Source organism: Volvox carteri (genome assembly GCF_000143455.1).
Source record: "Volvox carteri f. nagariensis unplaced genomic scaffold VOLCAscaffold_108, whole genome shotgun sequence".
Lineage (NCBI taxonomy): Eukaryota > Viridiplantae > Chlorophyta > Chlorophyceae > Chlamydomonadales > Volvocaceae > Volvox > Volvox carteri.
Window position 1 is genome coordinate 233,865 of NW_003307651.1, and position 23,075 is coordinate 256,939.

The window sequence follows — 23,075 nt, forward strand, 5'->3', positions numbered from 1 at the left end:
CTTCCTGCTGGCTCGGTATACGTAGCTGCTTCTAGATCTCCTAGAAGCTTCTAGAGGCTTCTAGAGGCCCAGCAAAATGAGATCCTCGCCGATCCCACCCCACCCTCCTTGTCCCATATCCTCGAGAGTCCAACGCGCCGCGATAACACCACCATACGGTAAAGCTCTTCCCGCTCTTCAAATCGTCGAGCTGCTTTGCCCAGCATGCATCGCCTCCAGCCGCTCGAGACGGGCAGTCTGAGCCTGCAGCCCCGGTTTCCAAATCAAGGAAGCACGTGGAAGTTTTCAGTTGGATTCGGATTCGGATTCCATTCCAGAAATGCACCACGGCACAGAACCGAGGGCGACCCGATGAACCTTTCCTTTTACAAGGGTTAAAACAATTTGTATGTAATGAATTTCATAGAGAACATAAAATATGTTGTGATATGGATCCTTCCTCTGAGGAAAGTGGAGAGTGACGAAAAAACTGAACGGAAACTCCGAGTAAAACTTGTGTTTCTTCTTATCTGAAATTGTGACAATGACCCGGCACTGATACCTGGCCCTTGCCTTACGAAAGGAGCCATGGGTAGAGTTGTTGTTGACTTATGGAGGCCGCCTTCGGGGTTTTGCAGCTCTGGAAGTTTCACGGAAAGGATGGGATTCGGCAGGGTCACATCACCCTTTCTTGCGAACAAGTCGTTATGCTCAGGAAAGCGGGCACCGATGGACGATTAGCTATTAGCCAATCCACTTCTTTGTTTCGATTTCTTTTATTTTCGGGACTTTTGGGGCGCAGGCCTCATTTAGAAACAACGTGCAAGTTCCGGCCAGTATTTGCTGGTGGCCCTTCTGTTGCGTGTCCGGGGCCTTTGGGCCGCCGAAATGGAGGGAATTTCCCCGTTGTCACGGGTTTCTGGGCCTTCCTTCCCTTTGCGTTCGCTTTCTGCTCTCTAGGTGACTTGCGTTGTCTGGTCTGGGTGAGGGTGTCTTGACTGTGCCCCATCGTCTCAGGTGCAGTAATAAAAATGCACGGCCCGCTGGCCCGCTGGCTCTACTCTTCACAAGCCTGAAGCCCATTGTACCCCCCCCCCCCACACACACTCACACACAATCATCGTGCAGCGTGGGCATGATGCGCCAGAACGCGGACTTCAAATGCATCACAGCCGAAATACGGGAAATTCATCGGCAGACGCCGTAAACCATTTGCATTTGCATGGTCCTGGTCCTGGTCTCCTTCAACCAAGCAACCAGATGCCAGCCAAAATATCTTAAGCCCATTCTTGGGTGAGGCCCCCCGGAGGCCCGAAGCGCCTTTCGGGGGACCGAATCCCCCGGGGTTCACTGCTGTCAGTCAGTCAGCCAGCTTCGTCAGTGTCACATGATGAACTCGCATGCCAAACTCTTAACTGAGAATTGCATGTGAAAGCAACTACAATTCTCTATCGATTCACCGAAGGAATAAATTCACATAAATCTGTGGGCGAAGATGCTTCCTGCGGGCTCCATGGCTTCGACTCGCTCGCGGCCTGGGACCGCTTCACTCACCGGATTGCATCTAAAAGCTACTGCTGCTACAAGCCTCCATCGACCACCAAAAAGGAAAAATGTAAATTTTTCATGCATCTGCGCGGAAAAATAGTTTTCCGCGGCCTATCGCTTTGGCTTTTGCCAGGCGGCGCCCCCGGCCTCGAAACGCATCCTCAACTCACCATCACGAATCCCATACCAGCCACAGCCCCATCAGCAAATGATGAAATACAGCTCCTCCGTCACACGCCGCAACTCATTCGGATTATATCCTTTTGCTTGTCACCAGCACTGCACTCGGTAACAACCCTACCAAACCGGTAGTCGGTAACTGGTCGTTTCGGTACCTGGCCGGTAGGTAGGGTAACCGACATAACGAGATATAACGACCCAGTAACTTTGGGGGTTCACCGACCGGTAACCTTACCGGTCGGTTACCGTGTCGTTATCTCGAAATGTCGGTTACCCTACCCAAGCGACCGGTTGGGTTGTAGCTAACCAACCCTTTCATGCTACGCTTCGGCGCACGCTGCTTCTGCTCGTGTGCTTTGATTGCTGTGCGGCCGCGCGATTTTCTCGCTCTTTCCTTGGACTTCCTTGGTATAGCTATTCATGGCTCGGCTCCGCCACACTCCGCAACTCTTTCCTTGGAATTCCTTGGATTAATAGATGCTCAGCTCATCCGTTCTTGTTGAGATGAAGAGGCGGCGCGCAATGCATGCACCGCCCATGGATTTGCATGGGCACCTTAGCCGCAAGTGGTGTGTATACACCAGATCCATACATCATCACTCCAACGCTGCCGGAAGCTGCAATCGGCCCTAGCAGCTATCCATAATAAGGAGCACACGACACCGTTCCTCCGCTTGCAGCCCAATGCCGTACGGCCTCTCCTCCTGCGGAATACTGCGGGGGGTGACTGCTGGCTGCACCGGGGCCGAGAGCCCTTTTCGGCTCCTTCTAAGAAGCTGACTACCAAGTTCTCTTTTCACCCCTTAAATCCGCTACCCCCGTTTCGAATATGATTTTTCCCTTATCTTTTTGCCATTAGGCAAAAGCTTGAGAGTCTGCCTCCGCCCCGCCTGCACATCTTTCAAACCCCCACCGCGGACACAACACATTGACAACCCCCCCCATGATTTCCCCCCACCCCACCACTGCGACCCAACCTGGGGGCCCCCCGCCTACCACCCGCCTGGTGCCCACACCACACATACATACATACGTACAAGACTAGCCGCGGCTTGTGCTGCGTGTCCCCGACCCCTCCGCTGCGTTTCGGCTGCGGCCCCCGGCTTTACCAGCTCACAGTGTGATCTAAGACCTACCTACCTACCTACCTACCTGCCCACCACCCACCCACCCACCCACCCACCTCCCTACCTCCCTACCTGCCTGCCTACCTACCTACCTACCTACACGCAACCCCGCACATTAGCTCCCCACCCGTTTCTTGGCCCTCCCCATCCCAAACCTCGCGCACCATGCCGTGTACAGCACTCACTTGCAGGCTGCCAACCAACTCGTCCAACCGACTGTCCACGTGGCTCCGAAATTCGGCCAACAATTTCGCCAACTGCTCAACGACAATGGCGGCGACGGCGTCGGTTGCCGATGATGTCGCGGCCGCCGTTGCCAGCTTCATCGTCGCCGCCGAGCCCGACACCGTCTCCCGTATAGCCGAGGTGTCGTCATCATCCTCGCTCCTTACCCCCAAATCCACAGCAACCGCGGCAGTGGCAGCAGTCCGAGCCACAGAAGCTGGCGAGGGCGCATAAACTGCGGCGGCGGCGGCGGTGGCGGCCGGCGGTGCAGTGGCGGTAGCGGTGGCGGCGGCGACCAGCGGCGGCGGCAGCGGATGCGTTGTTGTCACAAGCCGCCGAAGTTTTTGTCCCAAGGCCTGCCCTGAACGGCTAAACCCGAAGATACCGCCTCCTGCCGGAGGTGACTCCGCTTCCCCGACTACCAGCACCAACACGGCCTCCGCTGCCTCTGCCGCCGTCGACAGCACCGCTGGCGTCTCTGCCTCCGCCGCTGTCGTCGGCCGCTCCCCGGCCGCTCCACCGCCGCCGCCGCCGCCGTCGCCCCGAGCCAGCCCTGGTCCGCTTGCTGCTGCGGCGGCTGTGGCATTCGACGGCACGAGCGCCGCCGCCAGGCCATGGAGGCGCCCCCGGCTAATGCCCATCGCGTCGAGAGACCAGGTTGGTGTGAGGTACGCCAGCGGCATTAGGCCGCCGCCGTGCGGCGCCAACCGGAACGTAGCCACTCCCGGCGGCCCCAGGCTGCTAGCCGCCAACACCAGAGCACCACAGCAGCTCAACAAGTCGGGCTTTGGAAGTGGCAACGGCGCCATGCTACAGATGACACCGCTGCCGCCGCCGCTGCCGCCGCCGCCGCCGGCACAGTAGCTGTCGTCGCTGCTGACGCCCCTGGCGGCGGTCCCGTCAGGCTTGGAGCTGTCTTCTGGGTTAGAGATCGCTGCGGCGGCGGCGGCGGCTGTGGCGGCGGCGGCCAAGGTAGGTTGGGGAGTCGGATCGCCATGGAGCGGTCGATAGGTCTCCTGGCCGATGCGGCCGATGCCGCGGCCTGGCCACACGACGCACAGAGTAGCCGTAGCGGCAGGGGCCGACGCCGTACCCAATGCACGGAGGAACTGGTTCGGCAAAGCCGCCACCGCCGGCGGCACTGGCGCCGCCGTACAAGGCCGGGATCTGCTGGCGCCGCCCATATTGCCACTACCGCCATCATCGTCGTCACCGTCGTACAGGCTGGGCCCAGCGGCGATGTTGAAGAGGCTTGGCAACGCGGCGGCCCCGTCGACGTCGACGTCGACGTCGGCGGCGGCCCCCGGTCTGACCACCAGCTGCGAGCCAATAGGCTGCGTTGACGATAGCCGACCTCGCAAGTCGATGACCTCAGGCTCTCCTTGCGCCTGCCTCGGCTCTACCTCGCTTCCCACCCGCTCTTCCTCCGGATCCAATCCCTCCCGCGCCTGAGCAAGCCTGCGGAAGCTGCTGCCGCCGCCGCCGCCGCCGCCGCCAGGAGCTCCTCTGACCTCCTTCTGCAGTTTCGTACCGAGCTGTGGGAGTTCAGATGGCGAACAAGTCGAGAAGGATCCATTGCCTTGCTGGAAGTTCTGGGTCACAACGGCTGCCTGCCCGCCGTCCGACGCCGCCACCCCGGCCTCCCCGGCATCACACCCCTCACGCCCTGCAGGTGGCTGTGAGTACGACAACGTTAAGCGTGCTTCCGTACTGGCCAGGACACTGCCGTACGGCCCGAGCGACAAGGCGCACAGCGGCCCGGGAACACCAAGCAAGAGCTTCCGTCTGCTCGAGGGTGCTAAATGCAACCGCCTTGGACTGCTGCCTCCATTTTTGTTACCGGGGCCGGCACCAGCGGCGGCGGCGGGGGCAACCGCTACAGCGCCTTGTACGACCGACGACTCCGTCGTTGCTTCCGCCGCTGCCGCTGCGTTCCAAACCGCAGCTGCGGACCAAGACACCAGCTCCAGATCCGTCCCCCAAGCCACCACTAACGAGAACACACCCCCGGCCGAAACAGCCCCACCCAAGCCTCCCGGCAACGCGGTCACCGCCTCTTGTACGGCCACACCGTGCGCGTCCCCAGTGCCGTACGGTATCATACCCTGCGCGTCACCCACCCACGCCACACGGCACTGCGCTGAGGGACACGGCCGGGGGTTTGTGGCAGCGGCAGAGCCCCCGCCTCCGTCGGCGGTAGCAGGGGGCTGTAGCCGGGACAAGGGCAGCAGTAGCACACCAGCTGGGGAGTTGGGGGACGCCGCTGCAGCGGACGGCGGGGGTGGCTCCAACAAATGGGTTTCGGTTCCAGATCCAGGCATATATCGAGCTCCGGAACCAGTCCCAGCTCTAGCCGTCGTCCGGTTTCCTAGGGAGCCCCCGGTTTCGCCCCCGGTTTCGGAGGAAGAAGGCTGGCTGCTGGCGGATTGCAACGATGCCTGCTTGGGCACGTCGCCGCCGTCGAAGGGGCTGTCGTCGCTTCGGCCGTGTGCGCCGGGGCCTTTGCATGGCAAGGGGCTCGGCTGGGGTGCTGTACACAGCACCAGCCGTACCTCCGCCTGGGGACATGCAAAAGAAGCCGCCGGCAACAACAATAACAACACTACGGCACTACGCGAGGGCAGGAAACATATCGCATGTGGGTTTGGGAAGCTTTTCATTGAGTGTCCGGGAGCTGTCCACAGCCCTGGCACGTGGGTTTGAAGCAGATTTATGAACTTCAAAGAGAGCTGCAAACAGGTCACTCGGTCTCTTGTTGGGCACAGCTCACGGGGTGACAGGGTCGTTGCGATAAGTTCAGGTCGAATACAATTGCGATACGGTACGACAAGTTCATGTGGAAGACTGCCCGTACGGACTGCTGCCCGACTCCAAACATCTTCGTTGCACACGTTCTGTGTCGTTGCCTATTGAGAGTCTGGTATTCCTTGGCACGTTTTGTTGGTTGTTAGAATTGAAATTGATGTTATTGTTGCCGTTGTTGCGGTTTACTAGCTTTGCCACATTGCCAAATGCTGGTTACCCCGCTCTGTAATGTCAAGGGAAAAGAGATTGCTGATAAGATGGCTAACGGCTTACGTACCTGGCAGATGGCTGCTAACAGCCCTCCGAGATGGGGATGCCAACAGGCGCCCATCCAACGGTGCGGATCTGTCGATAACAGCGTCCCTAGCTCCCTGACAGCGTCCCTGTATTCTTCAGAAACCACCGCATTCTTTTCCCAAGAGAGAATGCTTAGCTTACACCCACTTGCCAAAGCCAGGAAGACACCGCTTCCGTCATGCGCTGGAGATACGCTAACAAACGACACAAAGGAGGTAGCGTCACTTTTCCTAGTAGAAGAAGATTCCGTGAAGGACCTGATGATTGGAGTCAGGCTTGATGCGTCGTCAAACAACGAGATGTTTGAATGGCCGTCCGACACAGCGAACCTTGATCGCAGGTCTGAGCCAAGCAGCAAGGCTCCGCGTGATACTTCTCCATCCTCTGCGACATTGACAGCCGCCAAGGCTGGAACAGTAACACCTGTCAGATGTGGCATCTTGGCGGCTAAGGGAAGTGAACTGCGAGGTGACAGCTAACTTCAAAGTAGCAATAAGTGATATCATTATTTTTTAGTTGCTGGCGTTCCGATTGGGTCTTATGAAATATATGAAAAGTGTTGGCATATCCCCGTCATGGAAACTGTGCTGGAGCTATCTACATGGCGAAGAATTGCTAATTTTACCATGTTGGCTAGCACTCGGGTAAAACCAACTCCCATTGTGACGGGCAGTGGGAACTCATTATTCAGTGGGAATTCATAATTCAGTTGACATTAGGAAAAGGTCGGATTCGATCCGCTAACTTGTTACACAGCAATGCCGTGCCATGACGGCTCTCAACCCGCCAGGCAACCCGGACAACGTGTATTAATTAGCAAAATCAATTAACGTAGGCTAAAGGAAGCCCGTTAACTCAAAACAGTGTCCCACGAAACGTAACTAGAAATAAAACCTAACGACAATTAACGACAACAGCAAAAGATTGCTTAGCAGGGCTATACTATCCAGACTTGTCTGGTTATTGTCTGGATAAGTAAACCATCGAGGGCAACCTTCTTCAATGCCATCATGGCAAAAACCCCGGCAAGCCCTGTGCCACGATCGCACTCAGCAAAGCAGAGCCCTCCGTGGCAAATTGTCACCCGGTGCACATTTTTCCGAACTCCATCGGATGACAACTCTCAGCCATATGCAGTGTAACTCTTTAGATTCTTCTGGCGTTCTTCGCCGTCCTTGCGTCCGACGAACGTCACTAAGTGAAACATCACACAGACACCAAACACCAAAAGAGCCGTGGGCGGCAACAACACCAGCTGGCGAGGGAAGGCCAGACAAAAGCATCATATCCCTAAACCGCCAGTCCGCATCAAAAAGGCAAAAGGAGGGCAAAACGTAGAGCATTGTCCACCATTGCCGTATGCAACAACAAACGCACAAAACTCAGCCATGTGGACATAACGCGCCTACCAGCGCAAACAAGCACATGGGTGGATAACGCTGTAGCAGCACCTCCCGACTCCTTTCTGCGAATGAAACCTCCACGTTGAAACTGACAAAATAATTATGGCGCTCATGATACTGCGAAAGCTTGTGCGAAGAGATATAACACCCTCAAAACATAATACGCATCATCTTTGTCGACTTCTCGACGACGTCCCGCAAGGACTCATCCATAGCACCTCAAAAGTCAAAAAGCGTGCCGTAAGCGATTGGCCGTTGCTTTAGATATAACAACATCCAAACAATCGCGGATGCATTTTAAGTAATACGCAGCGTCGGTGTGTGGTGACAGCGACGGAAAATCAAGGCGTAGATAGCGCGCCGTTGCAAAAGCCGCAAACGCCCCGACATGCACACCCCAGCCAACAAGAGCTCAAGGACCTCCCGATTTCCCTTTGAACCCACATGGGCATGTTCTGATAATAATGGGTTTAAGAGAAAGTTTGCAGACCCAGGCAAACCGGGTCATAGGCTCGGCAAACTGTTCCACTAGGCGACATGGCGCACCACGCCACGCAGTGCCGAACCAACAGCCACCTCTTCACGCAGCGAAGAGTAAAGGAGGCACGTTGCCTACTCAGGCGACAATGAGGGCGCCGACGCCTCGCAATCACTACCCTTCGCGTGGGGATCCCGCTCGCACGGCGCATCAATCGACGTCAAAAAGCTGCGCAGCACTCGCAGGGCCGCCAACCTACCTTGTGTTTGACCACAAGATGTCGCGTTATCCCGCCCTTCAGCTGTATTTCTCTTCAGCTGTCCACATGTTATCTCCCGTCGCTAAACACGCTATTCTTCTCCCAAGTAACCCCATGCAGCAGCATTCGCAAGGTCCAGTCTTTATCCCAAACAAAACGTGTACCAAAACCAAGGGCCTCGATGGCCCTCGCCTCATCTGTAGTTTCAAACGTGCAAGGCACAAGCAGCCGTAAAGACATTCCACTCACGAAAAACGTCGTACCTCGCTCAGCCCCTGCCCTCGGCAAGCAGAGGAGACACACGCGCCCTCTCATCTGACCTTGACGTATTTTGTCAAATTGGAAATCCATAAAAGGAGACGCCGTACTCCGTCGTACGCTATGCAATCAAGCGCAATCCAGATAGCTTGGGCTCGCCGTAATGCCGCTTTGATGGAAAGCCCCAGCCAACGCCAATAAGAGCCCGCCAATTTTTTGCCGTTCCACAAAGAATAAACACGTGGTGTTGACACCACCACAACAAAACTGAACAGCTATCTTCACACTCGAGATACAATCAAAAACAGATGGATATTAGTGCACTAGGTCCACTCACATGTGCGCAAACCGCAGCCCATACATACTCCTTGCTGACCGTTGCTCCAGCGTACTTGGAAATGAAAAAGGGAACGCATCATACCCCCCTCAGGCTTCCCCGACATCCGCCTCCCCTCAACCAAAACCACGACCAACATTTGCCTTCGAGCTGAGAGTGCGCATCAAGTATTTTCCAAGCCCAATACAAAACCGAGATAGCTTCCTGTTCACAACGTTGCAGCTGCGTACCCTTTTGACTCACAAACTATGCCGCCGAAAATAACTTGATTCATAACTTTAGTTGCCCCCGGAGCCACTCCCTGTGCGGCCCGCAACTTTGGCCTCCTTCCGCAGGACCGCACTATGCAGGTGCCAGTAATCCACAGCATTGATTGCCAAGGCGACCGCCGCCGGAGCGGCTAAATTGCTAGTGCCGTGCCACAGCGCACCAAGGACCAATACATCAACCACAGTGATGACCCCTGCCAGCAGGGACGCCTCGCCCTTGGTCTGCACCCATGCCTGCGCCACGAAACGAAACGCCTCAGCGGCACGGGAAGCCTCCGCGGGGCTCGTGTGCATGTCAGCAGCCACAGTACGGTAGTACCTGCGGGTCCGGAAAGCGGCGAGGGGGCCCAGACAGGGATTTGCGGGGCAAAGGAAGGTCAGGCAAGCAGCAGACGACAGCACCAAGCCAAGATATGCACCTTGGTCATCCTCGTCGCTGGCCATTAAGGTAGTTTTACCCCAGCTCATGAAACATGGAAGGACCCTGTAAATATGGGTTTCGTGCTGACTATACACGAGTACAGACGACTCTGCCATTAATGTATCAGATTCGATGGTGCTGGTGGCGGAAGCTGAACTTCCAACTGAACGCGAGGCTGACGCTAATTTCGGAGGCATTGGCTAGCATGACAACCGGATTAGCGGGCCCCAAAGCCCCGAAGGGGTAATGCAGGGATTCACCAAAATTTAGATGGTCGCGATAGCAGCTACATAGTAGGCGACCGCTGCAGCGCCGATCCAGCGGTTCTACGAGCTACGAGTTTGGAAGTAATACAAGCTGTGAACATCAACATATGAGCAAGCCTACCGATCGGCGCTCCGTGCAGCTGTTTGCACCAGCTCGTACTCCTCCTCCGACACGCTGAGTTCCATGGCACGGCCCATACCGGACACAAGTGCCGTCAGCACGAGCGCCAACAACGTTAGGTACGACTCGTGAGATGGAGCATCCAGACTTGATCCGTTCAGAAGCTGCGAAGGACAAACGGACAAAGTGTCCGACGAAAGAGATAGTTGTGCAGTACTTCACAAGGTACAGAATGAAGCGCACTTAGCTCACGGCTGTCCGCAGATTTATCCTGGCATAAACCCAATTGAAGTTTGAATCCCCAAAGTTTATTAGTTGCTGGCACTTAAGTCAACATCAGCGATACCACTAGCCACCACGGCCGCAGTACAGCTGGGAACTGGATGAATCTGGGTCACACAGGAACTGCTCCATCATCGTGCACAAATAGCACACAAACAGTAATCGTACAATTGCTGTAATACATTTCACGTGCAACATGCCCGAATCAATACAGCTCAAGCAAGCACCAGCCTACGTCTGCAGCGCTTACAGACCGAGTACGTATGTCCATCACCATTGGCAGACGGTGAAGGCAGCTTAGGAAGAAAATCATTAATACAGCCCACGCAAGCACCAGCCTACGTCATTTATACACACGCACTTGGGGAGTCCTTCATACCTGTCCGTACATCGCCACAGCTGCCATGATGCCTGCCTGGCCTGCCGGAAACAAGAGCATGGTCAGAGGCAACACCTCCAAGGCCATCAACGTGAACACTTGGCTGCGGTCCATGCTAGCCAACCACGGCTTGTGCAACTCCAACTGGCCATCATGGACGTCCTGCCGGTAATGAACAAGGGCATGCCGCTAATGAACACGAGCAGAACAAGAGGACCCAACGGAATCGTTGAATCTGGTCTTCAATGCAGCAAAATTGCAGGGCCCAACATATGCTTCTACACTAAGCTTTTAGCCGGGTATGGCAGACACGCAGTCGTCCATTTCCTACAGCAACCGCTGCCACAGTCAACGGAGTTAACTCCAGATGATATTACCATAGATATGTCACTACAGTGTACACGCGCTTTAGAGGTGTAACGGGGAAGAGGTTCCACATGAACGTTAGAGTCCTCCGGAGTGCTCACCTGAAGCGCAGGAATTGCACGAGCTGCAGTGGGCGTCCAGCTCCATATTCTCAACGCTGCCATAGGGAGGGCTACGACCAGACCCATGCCGGCCGCACTTAGCGTGGACGTAGAGAGCGACAACCCGCCCCACGGGTCCTGGCCAAGAAGGCTGGCCACGACAACTGCGCCAATCGTGATGCAGCCCCCAAGTACTACGCTGGTTTGCAGCTTTGACTCCGGGGACTCCTGCTCTACCAGCGAGTTCAGAAGCTCATCTTCGCCGTTGCTGCGACCACGAACGTTGGTTGGTGATTACAACGCTAACTTCATGGCTCAAGCATAAGGAAGCTGAAAAACCAAACTACGCGTTCTTTATTACATTGAAAGAGCAACGTCTACGCCCCTACTACACCTACAGTCAAGAAGACACTTCTAGTCGCTGCGCTTACCCAACACGTGACAGAAGTGTTTGGAGGCGTCGTCCAGCTGCTGCGAAAGGGTCCACGGTATTACCTTGGCTGGAACTCGGCAGGCCAAGCTCATCTTGAGCTGCCGGGCAAGAACACGACCTGCTAAGAGGCGTATGAGATAGCTGAGTCCTAGTTCTTCTGGTAAAGCGAAGGGCCGGAGTACATTGCAAAGCGCCGCTGCCGCTGCGCTGCAGGGTCGCGCTGTGAGATGACAACGCCATGGAGCCGACAAAGCGCGCACAACTCGCAGCTTCCGTCGCTAGGTTCGCGTGTATTCAAGGGAGTCCCAGCCGCCCGGCTGGATGTCCCAAGCTTGCGGACGCCCGGGATTGCTGATGAGCACCACCAAGGGTACACTAAACCTCCAATAATGGAGAACTCTTTTTTGTAAAATCTATATGTTATGAAGCAGGATATGAACTTCAGTTCAACATGGTAACGCAAAGTACACCACGGTACGGCAGAGTGTGACGAGGCACAGAAGTTGAACCCTTGGATTTCGCTAATTGTTGTACATGATGATGATCAACTGACAAGGCTTGACGCTGTATACGAAAATTGTAGACAATGTTGAATGGCACGTGGAAATGCTAGTTCATCGCGCTTTAAATCTTCACAGCAGAACTTCACAGGAAATCAAAAAGTCTTTAAAATCTTACGTGGTCTCACGTGGCCTCAAGTCGTTGCACGCGCGTGATGAACTTATGGGCCTTCGGCTGCGCCTTCCATCCTCATTCAATCAATTTGGTTCGGTCCTCCATCCTACCAGGTTCGCCGGCACTCCTCAGCATCTCACGTTCAGGCCGCTGGCTGGCCGCTGGTTTCACTAGCGCTGAACGTGACATGTTAAGTATTTTGGCGAACAGCTCTTCGGCCAAGACTGCTGTGGTCATCTGCAAGGAAAATCGAAAGGCGTAACCAACAAAGCGCCGAACTCCAGCCGGGTCCTATTACTGTGGCTACCATTGCCTGGTATATGAGTGTCGATCATTTCCAACAGTTCATATGGGCTCCATGCAACTTCTGAACCCGCTTGTGCACATGCGTGCTCACGCAACCTTGCCCTTTCACGAAGGCCGCCCCTTGGCAAGGAGACGAGAGCCGTAATCTCCTTCGTCTCGCTGCACTCGGACGAGGGCAAGCACTGATTCACATGCGCCCAGTATCTCGTTGCCATGCGCGGTCATTCCTTCGAGTTTCCTGAGCACCCTCAAAAGAGCACCCTCAATGCCATAGCGGCGTGTGCACCATAACAGTAGGGAATACCATACATACGGGATATGGAAGATACTGCTTGCCGATGGCGGTGGAGGATATGCACCCCGATACAGGTCGGATTTTAAGTTAGCCCCTTTTAGCGTCTTTGTCCACAAAGTAATCAGTGTCGATCATGCACGCCCGTGCACTGTAAACATTAATGAATTCGGATCATCGTTTGGGGTGCTTTAATAATTTAATGCAAGTGATGAAAGGCGGAACACCCGATCCTCAGCCACCATGAGGGGGAAACTTGGGAGAGGCCTCGGAACGATTAATGATAGAGGAGCACTGCTATGGACTTAAAATGCGGCTGTAATAGCTGCTGGCAGCAGGAAAAAGCAGCTCAAGATGATGGAGGTGCAGGTGCACGTAAGCGTGTATGTGTATGAGCCCTTATGGAGCACTGGCGGAAAGCTATTTTTTCGTGTGTGCCGTACCGTACGACAGCTACTGCAACGACGTACGTGATGGATACACCTGCCAGCCACATGCAGGCCTGCATATTTCCCTGCCGTAGTTGGGAGCCGCTGCAGAGTGCTCGGGAGTCGGGACCCTGACGGGGTTTCCTACCTAGAGCTACCTAGAAAGTTAGACGGATCGATGAAGAAAGAGCTGGATGCCTTGGGACGTTCTGATTCATGTCGTTTTTTGAGGGCACACTGGGAATCTTGATTAACCAGGTTGAACAACAACAGCAAGAAGCGCGCATCGGTTGGAGCCTGGTTGGTGTGCCTGTCACCGGGCACCCTCACCATTTAGAAATCACACTGTCGCCGTCAGGCCCTGAAACGGACGCGCCACAAGTTCAGGACACGGTATAAAGGGAGTTCCTCTATGTTGTTAAGGAAAAGGTCGGGAGCTGAGCTGCAGTGGTCATGCTGCCACTCTTCGCCAGCTAGCTTAGCCGAATGCAGCAAATCCATCTGAGCGCGGTGAGCCCATGTGAGCTTGTGAGCCTGCTCGCAAGCGTGTTGCCCTCACTACTTCGTGACCAGAGAAGTCGAATCGAACAAATGCCCTGCCGGTGAGAGGAGTCGAGCATTTCACAGGGCTTGGAGGGAGGGTGGAACCGTTCTAGTGACTGTGTGGAGGGTGCTCATGAAGATGCTGAGGTGGCTGACTCGTATGGACCACGATTCGCCACTTTTCTGGAATAGAGTCTGTTTCAGCTAAGTCCAGTCAGCCGTCCTTTGAACTGGATTTTGGGACAAGCCGTACGATCTGCACGACTTGTCAGTTTATGTCTCTTTAAAGCTCCTGCTGAGAGCTGAGTTAGTTGTCCGCCTAATTTTGTGTAACAAATCGTGCACAGGTTCCTTCGCTGAATGTGCATCACGCAACGGCACTAGGATTTATACAACAGCCACACGAAACGAAGCCTTCAGCGAGGGCGGGTCAATTTCCAGCAGGAAGCGTATCATGCATCCGGTAGAGGCTCTAACCGCTGTAATATGTGGTTAGGCAGGACAAAGACAATAAGGTTAAAAGGTCTTAATGAACCATTGGCGATACGTCCATTTCCTTACAAGGGTTGCTTGTACAGGCCTGTAAAATGCTTACATCCAGTTACATCGGGGGTACGTTGCGTTGTGGCTCTCAGCTAACCCGTGCCGTGAAGCGACACAAAAGCTGTAATGCAAGTAGGTATTGTTTAAAGATTATTACTCCAACGCCAATTATACCGTAATTTTGCAATGTAGGGCTACGCAGGCTGTGGAAGTGGTCTCTTTAAGGGATTTCGGGGCGCCTAAGATGGCTTATGAAATAACGTGACCCTGTTTTTCACCTCTACAAAAGGTGACTTTTTTGTCCGGAATTTTTGTCAAAAAGAAACGCAGCACATAACTATGTACGAAAACAATTAGCCCTAGCATCATAACAGCCCTTGCAAACTCTTCACATAAAGCGGGGCACGCGGCTCTCGGTTTTGTCGGCCCACTTTGCCTCGATCATCTAAACCTTCTAGATAAGCACAGGTCAGAGCTTCACTGGGAGCCTGACATCTGTTAGAGGGTAGGACACAAGGTCGGGGAGAGCAATTCTTTGGACTGCCCCGGTCGCACAATTCCTGTGCTTCCCTAATTCGGCACCCCGAACAGGCCAATTCTGACTGTCGGAATGTCCCTGCCAGGCCAATTCGACACCCCGACAAGCTAATTCTGACTGTCGGAATGTCCCTGCCAGGCCAATTCGTGTCCCTGTCAGGCTAATCCTGATTGTTGGACCTTCCGAACAGTATCCATGGCATTTAAGTGCTATGAAATGGTTAACATGTATGTCTCCTGGATTCTAGCGGCTTTGGCATGGACAGCCCATTTTTGGCTGGAGGAATGAACTTGTCGGAACACCGAATCTTCAGGACTACGGACAATTTTTTATTCCGAATTCGGAAATTATTTCTCGAAAAAAAGTCACTGCGCCTTACCCAGGAGTTACCCAGGCGAACACAGGCCTGAGGTTGTGATGACAGGGTTCTGTGCCATTTCCTCGCGCCGGCTTTGCACGTGTTTATGCGATAACTTGCGCAGCAGATCATAACAGGGCACATCAGGCCGCTCAGCAGGGCACATCAGGCCGCGCAGCAGGGCGCAGCAGGTGACGGCCCTCGTTAGGACGCCCATGCAGGAGGTGGCTTCCCCCATGGAAGGGGTACAGGAGGAAGCAATTACGGTTCGTGTACAGTGCACAGTGCGTGCATGCGACATACGTCCGGTTACGGCATCGAGCAGCCAACTGTTGACAACCATTATGCAATTGCATAGTGGCGCACAGATCACGCGGCAACCGTAAAAGGTTGCCTATTTAGCAATTAGCTCTGTCTTGATGATTGAAATCTTCATAGTCCGTTATATTTAGCATGAAAGAAATGGATTTTGTTGAACGAGCCGGAACGAGCAGAACTCCTTTACGCCGTTTACTTAGGGTTTGCCGCAGTTCCGTAAGCGCTCATACACTTACGTCGTGCGCGAGCGAACATGAGCAGACAGATAGGCAAAGCAGGGGTTACTTTGCGCGGCACTCGAAGCAGCGCTCTGTCGATCCGTAAATGAAGGTTATCGCTGCTTGGACTTACAGAGACTTACGCGGCGGCGGACGTGTGGGCAATCAAGAAGACGCATCCGGCCTACGTCCGACATTTGGCTTTTAAGGATCGAAATTTTCGTGATGAAACTTATGTTGAAAGGATCATGCGGCGGAACGTGTGAAGCTCTGGATATGGGCCTGCGGTGTGCGCCCATCTCAGGCCAGTCTGGACAAGGATTAGTCATGGCCCTTTTATCCATGGAAGGCGCGACAAAAAGTGCACCGCGTTAGAAATTTATGAGAATGTATCGACTCGTAGAAAATATCCTCAGGACGCATAGATACGTTTCCCGTTCGCAACCTTAGAGGCGCACCTGCGTCAAGCCAATGTACATGGAATTCTACCAAGGTTTCCTGGCGACATCATTAGTTGATACTTAGCTGCCTACAGGCAAGTCTCAGCGGCGCTATATACAACGCCACAGTACGGTGATTATTGGTACTGGTTGCTGCGCAATCATTGAACGCATTGGAGCCGATGATTTGTTTTGAACAATTATGACACATAATGCCAGGCTTTACCATTAAAAAGATGCAGTTAAGGTAATGTCAATTGTACGAGCAAATGTGCGCGACTGCAACCTTTTTCATTCGCTACGCATTGGCTACGAAACTGATAGCCTTCATGGTACCCATTTCATATCTTATGTGAAATACTGTTCATTGACTTTCCAAAGAATATCTTAATCCTCCACAGGATGTGGCTGGTTTGCTTTGGCCGTGGTCGGGCCCGGCGTGCACGGGCGTACCGCAGCACTACCAAAGCACAGCAAGATAAGGGACATTTGATCGAAAGCTTTGAAGCATGGCAGAAGGGTGGCACAGTAGAAGTCGCTGAGAACGTCTCTGGTCTAAGTTTTTGGCAGCATAACTATAACCATGAAAATGAGGTAATGGTTACTTATTGCTTTCAGGGAATTAACCCAACATAACGGCCGAGGAGACACCGTCCACAGCCATTGCTTGCCTCTTTGCAGGATAACCAGCGTGACGCCCTCATCCTTGCGGCAACACCTGCATGCTTTACAGTGTTTAGTTTAGATGACCACCAAGCGCTGCGGCAGAATCTGACTAGTAGGCGATGGATGGGCGACAGAGTCAGGAAACGCAAAGCTCCACCGGAGCCTCGAGCTAGCAGTAACAGGAACGCGTTTATTTCGCGGCGGAATGAAAATGCAGCGCCAGATGGGCCGCAAAGCGCAGAGGCTGGGCATTCGGATGGCGAGGACCTCCTCGCACTTATCTTCAAGCACGAGCCAGAGGCACTTGCGGTGATGCTGCAGGAGCTAGTCAACGAAGGGGATGTCTGGAAAGGTATTAAGACATGTGCTCGGCTTGATCGCAAGTAGTGCAACCAGCGTTTTGGAGTGGGGCTGCGATGCGCGCACGGCACAGAGCATCTGACCTTTGAACCTTGCGATGCTTTTGAATTAAAAATGCCGCCAAGAATCTTTAACAGCTGCGGCACGCGGCTCATTTTAGCTGATGCCACTCCCCAAAACATGCCTCACTTCTACCTCACTGCATCAGGACGAGGTTGACTCCCTACCATCGCTTTTACACGTCCCCAAGGGGATTGGCGCGCTCTGACAGCTTTCAGTCAGTTTGGGAACGGAAGAGAGTCCACCCCGGTGGTAACTTTTCTGACACTCTTCGATCCGCGAAACAAAGGCGAAAGGATTCAACAGCCTTGCTTTTACAGTTTGGCTGTCTCACACCTCCAGAACGATGGGCCGGTACCCTAAGCCCCATATTCGAATGCGGTGCACCCTCCAGCTTGCTGAACATTTTCGTTGCCATGTTTCTGTTTCTGTTGTCGTCGTCCTTGCATCGTAGCACCCTTTTCTGTTCACTCACTCCTGTTCTGTTGCCTGGGGGGTGTGTTAGCGCAGCGGTGCCGCTGCGGTGTAGTGGCTGGCAGTAGAAAAGGCTTCCCCGCTGACGTCGTACACTTGCTAAAGACGTACCCCTGGCTAAGCCGTACACATGCTGAAGGCCGTTGACTGGATAAAGCCGTACACTGGCCAAAGCCGTACAAAGCTAGAACAAATGTACTTGCTGAATCCGTACATTCGCTGTTTCCGAGTCCATCCTCGCTGCGCTTATCTTTGTTCTCCAACGCATCACCTTGTCGTACACTGCCGTGTCATGCACTGCCGTGTCGTACGCTGCTGTGTCGTACACGTGCCATGAGGGACCTTTGGCCGTAAGCTTCTTGGTGTCGCCGCCGCGGGTGCCCCACTGCCCCTCACCGCAGGTGTCGTACGGGTTCCCCCGTTTCTAGACCTCTCGATTAGAGAAGCCGGGGAGCGGTCCGACGGTGGCGGCGGCGGCGACGGCGACGGCGAGGGTGACTCTTCCTGCGGCGTCGCAGCTGCCGTTGTGCCGGCGTCGTCGTCGTCAGCGGCGGCTGCGGAGCCGGCGCCGGCACTGGCGTCAGCCATGGACATGAAGCCCTCGGGTGCGGCTGCAGCAGCGGCGGCGGCAGCGCTGCTTCGGAAGCTCTTCAGGCGCATATCTCGCGGCTCGTGCGATTTCAGCACCTTGCAAGGGGCCACCTGGAGTACGGCAGAGGGGGCGACGGCGGCGGGAGAGCGGGATGGCGGCACAGAGGCCGCCGGCGGCGGCGGATGCGAAGGAATCCAGTGGAATGGCAGTCGTTCTGCTCGTCGACGGTCTTTGGCTGCTGTGATGGTTGAGCCATGCGACGACACGTCTGGTGGGTGTCGCTTTAACAGGAAACAGAAATAATATATTGTTTGAAAATAATATGTTTAAAATAAAAATATTGTTTGAAAAATGTGAAAGTTAGATTGATGTTGTGCTGCAGTTTTAAGGGTGTATTTCCAGTGCGGATTAAGGCCAGGGATTAGGGCACGGAAGTCCTTGGTACGAGCTTACCACATAGTTTCGTTCCATAAGGCAACCAAAGGTTGAAAAGGCGAGGTAAGTTTGCCAACAACTTAGCCGTTTGAGCAAGTATCGATGGAGGACAGAGGGTTAATCCGGGACGTTAATCCGCACTGGAAATGCACGCTAATTAGCTCATCTGGGGTTGCACGTATGAAAAGCCCCGGTTGTGCACGATTTGAAGATCGTTTAGTGTGGTGTGGTGTGGTGTGAGTTTTGTGATATGAAGGATATGTTTTGCACGTTTCGTACTTTTTTACTCTTTTTTGTCTTTGTCGTTTCCCTCGGTGGTTTCACATTCTTCCGGGCCGGGAAGCGCTGCTCTATGTGGCCACGGAACACGCCCCCTTTCCCCCCTTCCTCTCCCCCTTCCGCACCCAGGCGTGCAACTGCACCCTTGTCCTCCAGATTCTGATCAGCATCAGCACCAACATCCCCAGAGCCAAAGCAGCGCCGCAAACAATACCAGCTTGACGCACCAACAGGCCAACAGCGCCAAAGGAAACAATATTATCCCGAACAACATCAACAACATCAACAACAACAACAGCGTCAACAACAGTCCCCGAGATTCAAAAATGCTGCGACTGAGCGACATGATGATGTCGATGCTCTTAGAAGGGGAGGAAAGCACGCAAGCCGATCTGCAAATGCCGCAACTAAGGGCCCCTTCCGTCGGCCGGCTCCGAGCGCCGTACAGTGGCGGCAGCAGTGGCGTGCACAACACGACGGAAGGCAGCACGAGCAGCGGCTTTACAGTCGGGCGCCTACTCGGGATCGCCAGCGGAGCTCGACACAGCAGCGTCCAGCCCGTCAGCACTGCCGCCAAGTCGGCGGCGGCTGGCGCCGCTGCCGCCGCCGCCAGCGGTGGTGGCGGACGGCACGCCACTGGCAGCGCCGGCGGCGTTGCGCCATCAGCGTCGCGCGCCGAGTGCAGCTCCTATTCTTTGTCCCGCGGACGCTCTAGCGGGTATGTGGGCGGTAGCGGTGGCGTCGCCGCTGGCGCTTTGCAAGGCAGTGATAGCTTCAGTCGTCCCACAGCTACATCCGTCGCCACATCCGTCACCACTCCAAGCACCACAAACCCGCTTGTATCCTCGACGGCGCAAAGCGGAATGGCGGGTGCGGACAGCGGCGTCGCCGCCGCGCTTCCGGCGCCGGGGGCGCTGCCGCCGCACCTCCGTGATGCCGCCAACCCTCTGTCGACGTCAACGCTGACGTTGAGTCTCGTACGGCGCGCCTGCATGTCGAATGCTGCAACCGTAGAAGGCGAACCGATGTCACAGATGGAGCATCATTTTGGTTCCTTCACGGCCTCAAACCGGTCCCGTCGCGGCCGGCTGCGCCGCGTAGTCAGTTGCTACGACAGCCGTTCCGGCGGCGCCGGCGCCGGCGGCGCCGGCGGCGAGAACAGCGGCGCGCCGAACGGCAGCCAAGAGGATAGCCAGATGGCTGACGATGAGGAGGTTGAGCTTCCGGCGCTGCCAGCGCGGCCGGGGTCCTCTCTTGGAATCGGCCTTTTGAGCAGTTTAGGAGTGGGGGAGACCATACATTACGTCAACGCCTCGGCGCGGCTATTGACCTTCGCGGCGCACCTGAAGTCGGCGCCAATGGTGACGCAGATGCTGGCGGGGGTAACTCCGCAGCAGACAAACAGCGGCGGCCTCGGCGGCAGCGGCGGCGGCGCCGCCGCCGCCGCTTCCAGCGGTGTCGTCCCAAGCGGCACGAGCTCGTATGCCACCGCCGCCGCCGCCGCCGCAGCCGCAGCCGCAGCGGCGTCGTCCGGAGCGGCGTCCGCTGCAACGGCCACCGCTGCCTCGACGCCAGGGGCGGATTGCGACGGCAGGGTGACTCGAGCGATACGTACTGCATCGATGCCGTGCATGGAGGCTGTAGCGGCGGGCGTCCGGGCCGCAGCGTCACCGGGGCGAGGGTCCACGGCATCGGCGGCGTCGGCGGCGTCGGCGTCGCTGACGGCATCGGCACTGGCTCGTTACGCCTCCGCACCGTCGCAATGGCCCCGTAGTTCCGTTGGGCGTTTTCTTACGGCGTCAATGCCTCATGACGGCGACGCCAGGGGCAGCGGCAGCCCCAGCTCCGTCGGCGGTGGGGACCCACGGGTCCACGGCGGCACCGACCTGCCAAGCGACGCCGTACACAGCGGCCCTCGGCAGGAAGACTCCATGAGCTCCTTCTTGCTACTGCCAGGCAGCAGCGCAGGAAAATTCCTGGGAACCAGTAGCAGCGTCGCGCAGGTCCGTACGACATGACGGTTGCGCGGTGACGGTTAGGCAGTTGTAGCTATACGACGGAGAGTAGAATCTTCCGAGTCGTTGTGCGTATGCGCCTTACATGTGATGCACACTGGGTTGCAGCCCTAATATTATTACCTCACGGTGATTGCTAACCTCCGTACTGCCGTACTTGTTTCTTCCCCCTTTGCCGTACTTCTAATCCATGGCACGGTGTCGTGCCGCAGCCATGTGGCAGCAGCGCCAATACTCTCCGGCTGGAGCCCTGGTACCGACCCGCGGCTCCACCTGACCCGCCGGGTCAGCGCGGCTTTGGCAGTAGCACCCTGCCGCACTCACCGACCCATGGGTCAGTCTCCGTCTCCTTGTCCAACCCTGCCAACGTTTCAGCGCCGGGAAGCACTGTTGCGACAGTAGCGACTGCCGGACTTGCCGTAGCTGCAGCAGCAGCAGTTGCTGCTAATAGTGCTACTGCCACCGCCGGCGGCGGCGGCGGCGGCGACAGCTTCAACAGCTCCAAGCACCCGAGCCGATTCAACCACCTTAACCAACCCAACCACCCGGATCACCAAAATCTGTTTCATCAACCCCAGAACATCCACATTAACGCACTGAGTAACACAACCGTTACGAACCATCATAACAGTAACCACCCGATGTTGTACGGCATGGGCACGTGGGCAACTCAGTCCCGTACAATTTGCAACCGGCCGGCGTCCTCCCCGCAGCCGTCCTCCGTACTCTTCTCCCCTTGTTATGCTGGCGTCGGCCCCAACACCCACACCCATGCGCACACACATACACACACGCACGCGCACACGAACACATATTCGGGAGGTAACCCCTCGGGGTGGATCTCTCCCCAGCCATCCGGACGAGAAATTGAGCTACAGCCGCCGCCGCCCCCACAGCCGCCGCCGCCACAACTGCCGACGCCGCCGCAGCACCATCCTCTGCAGCATCAGCAGCAACCGCTGCTACAGCTAGAGCTACAGCGAACACCGAGCCAAAACAACCTGCACGTGCGGTTGCATGCCGCGGGTGAACGGCAACCGCCGTACGAGTCCAGGCTTATGAGGACGCAGCCGCGCAGCTCATTCACCGTAACCTGTGGTGGCGGCGGCGGCGCCAGTGGCGCCGGGGGCGGCAGCATACCCTGGGGCGACAGTACGGCAGCGGATAAACAGCAGTGCGTCGGCGATGCATTGTACAGCAACGGCGCTGGCTGTCACCACCAAGCCGACGTGCCGATCCTTCCTGGAGCTGCCCTAGACCTGGCGGCAGCGGCGGGCACTGCTGACACGGCGACGGCGGCGGCGGCATATCCTCAGCGGGGCGCCGCCGCCGCTGCCGCCGTCGCTGAGGATGGTAGACGGGAGCGGGCCGGCGGCGGCGCGGGATGCAGACTCCAGCTACGCTCGGCGGCGGAGCCGCCGCCGCTGCCGCCGCCGCCGCCGCGGCAGCGTACGACAAGCGGTGAAGTTCACAGCCAAGGGGACGATGTCATCGCCAGGGAGGGTATCCGGGCCGCGATTCAGGCGGCGCAAGGCTCCTCAGGGGGCAGGACCGTACGGCGGCAACGGATGGCGGACGGTGTCATTGGAATGCTGCGTCAGGCGCTGGCGTCGCAGGATCACGGCGGTACGGCATCACGGCGCAACAGCCGTGACGAATGCTTCCATGAGATCTGGGCCACGCGCGCCAAGGACCCAGTGACTGGCCGCCCTGTTCTGGTTCTAGTGCAGGTAAAATACGGTGTCGTACGACAGTTGGGATGATTTAGCGGGTTTGTGTAGGTTTTTGGGTTTAGGCACGGAACATCCCCCTCTCCCCGCCCACTTCCCCGCCTAGCCTTTACCCTCCCTTGCCCCACTCACTCCCCGCCCCACTCCTCCGAGACACACACACACATACACACACGTACATACACACACACGTACATACACACACACGTACATACACACACGTACATACACACACACGTACATACACACACGTACATACACACACGTACAT

The 23,075-nt window shown here is 56.0% G+C and overlaps 1 protein-coding gene across 1 annotated transcript; it reads right to left on the reverse strand.

The window, feature by feature from the left end:
• Positions 1-9,174: 9,174 nt before the first annotated feature.
• VOLCADRAFT_108366 (uncharacterized protein) lies at positions 9,175-13,315 on the reverse strand (the record flags this gene model as incomplete). Its single annotated transcript, XM_002958843.1, has 5 exons — positions 9,175-9,484; positions 9,974-10,137; positions 10,635-10,796; positions 11,102-11,369; positions 13,278-13,315. The coding sequence occupies 5 exons, from the start codon at positions 13,313-13,315 to the stop codon at positions 9,175-9,177; spliced, it is 942 nt and encodes a 313-aa protein (XP_002958889.1).
• Positions 13,316-23,075: the final 9,760 nt, after the last annotated feature.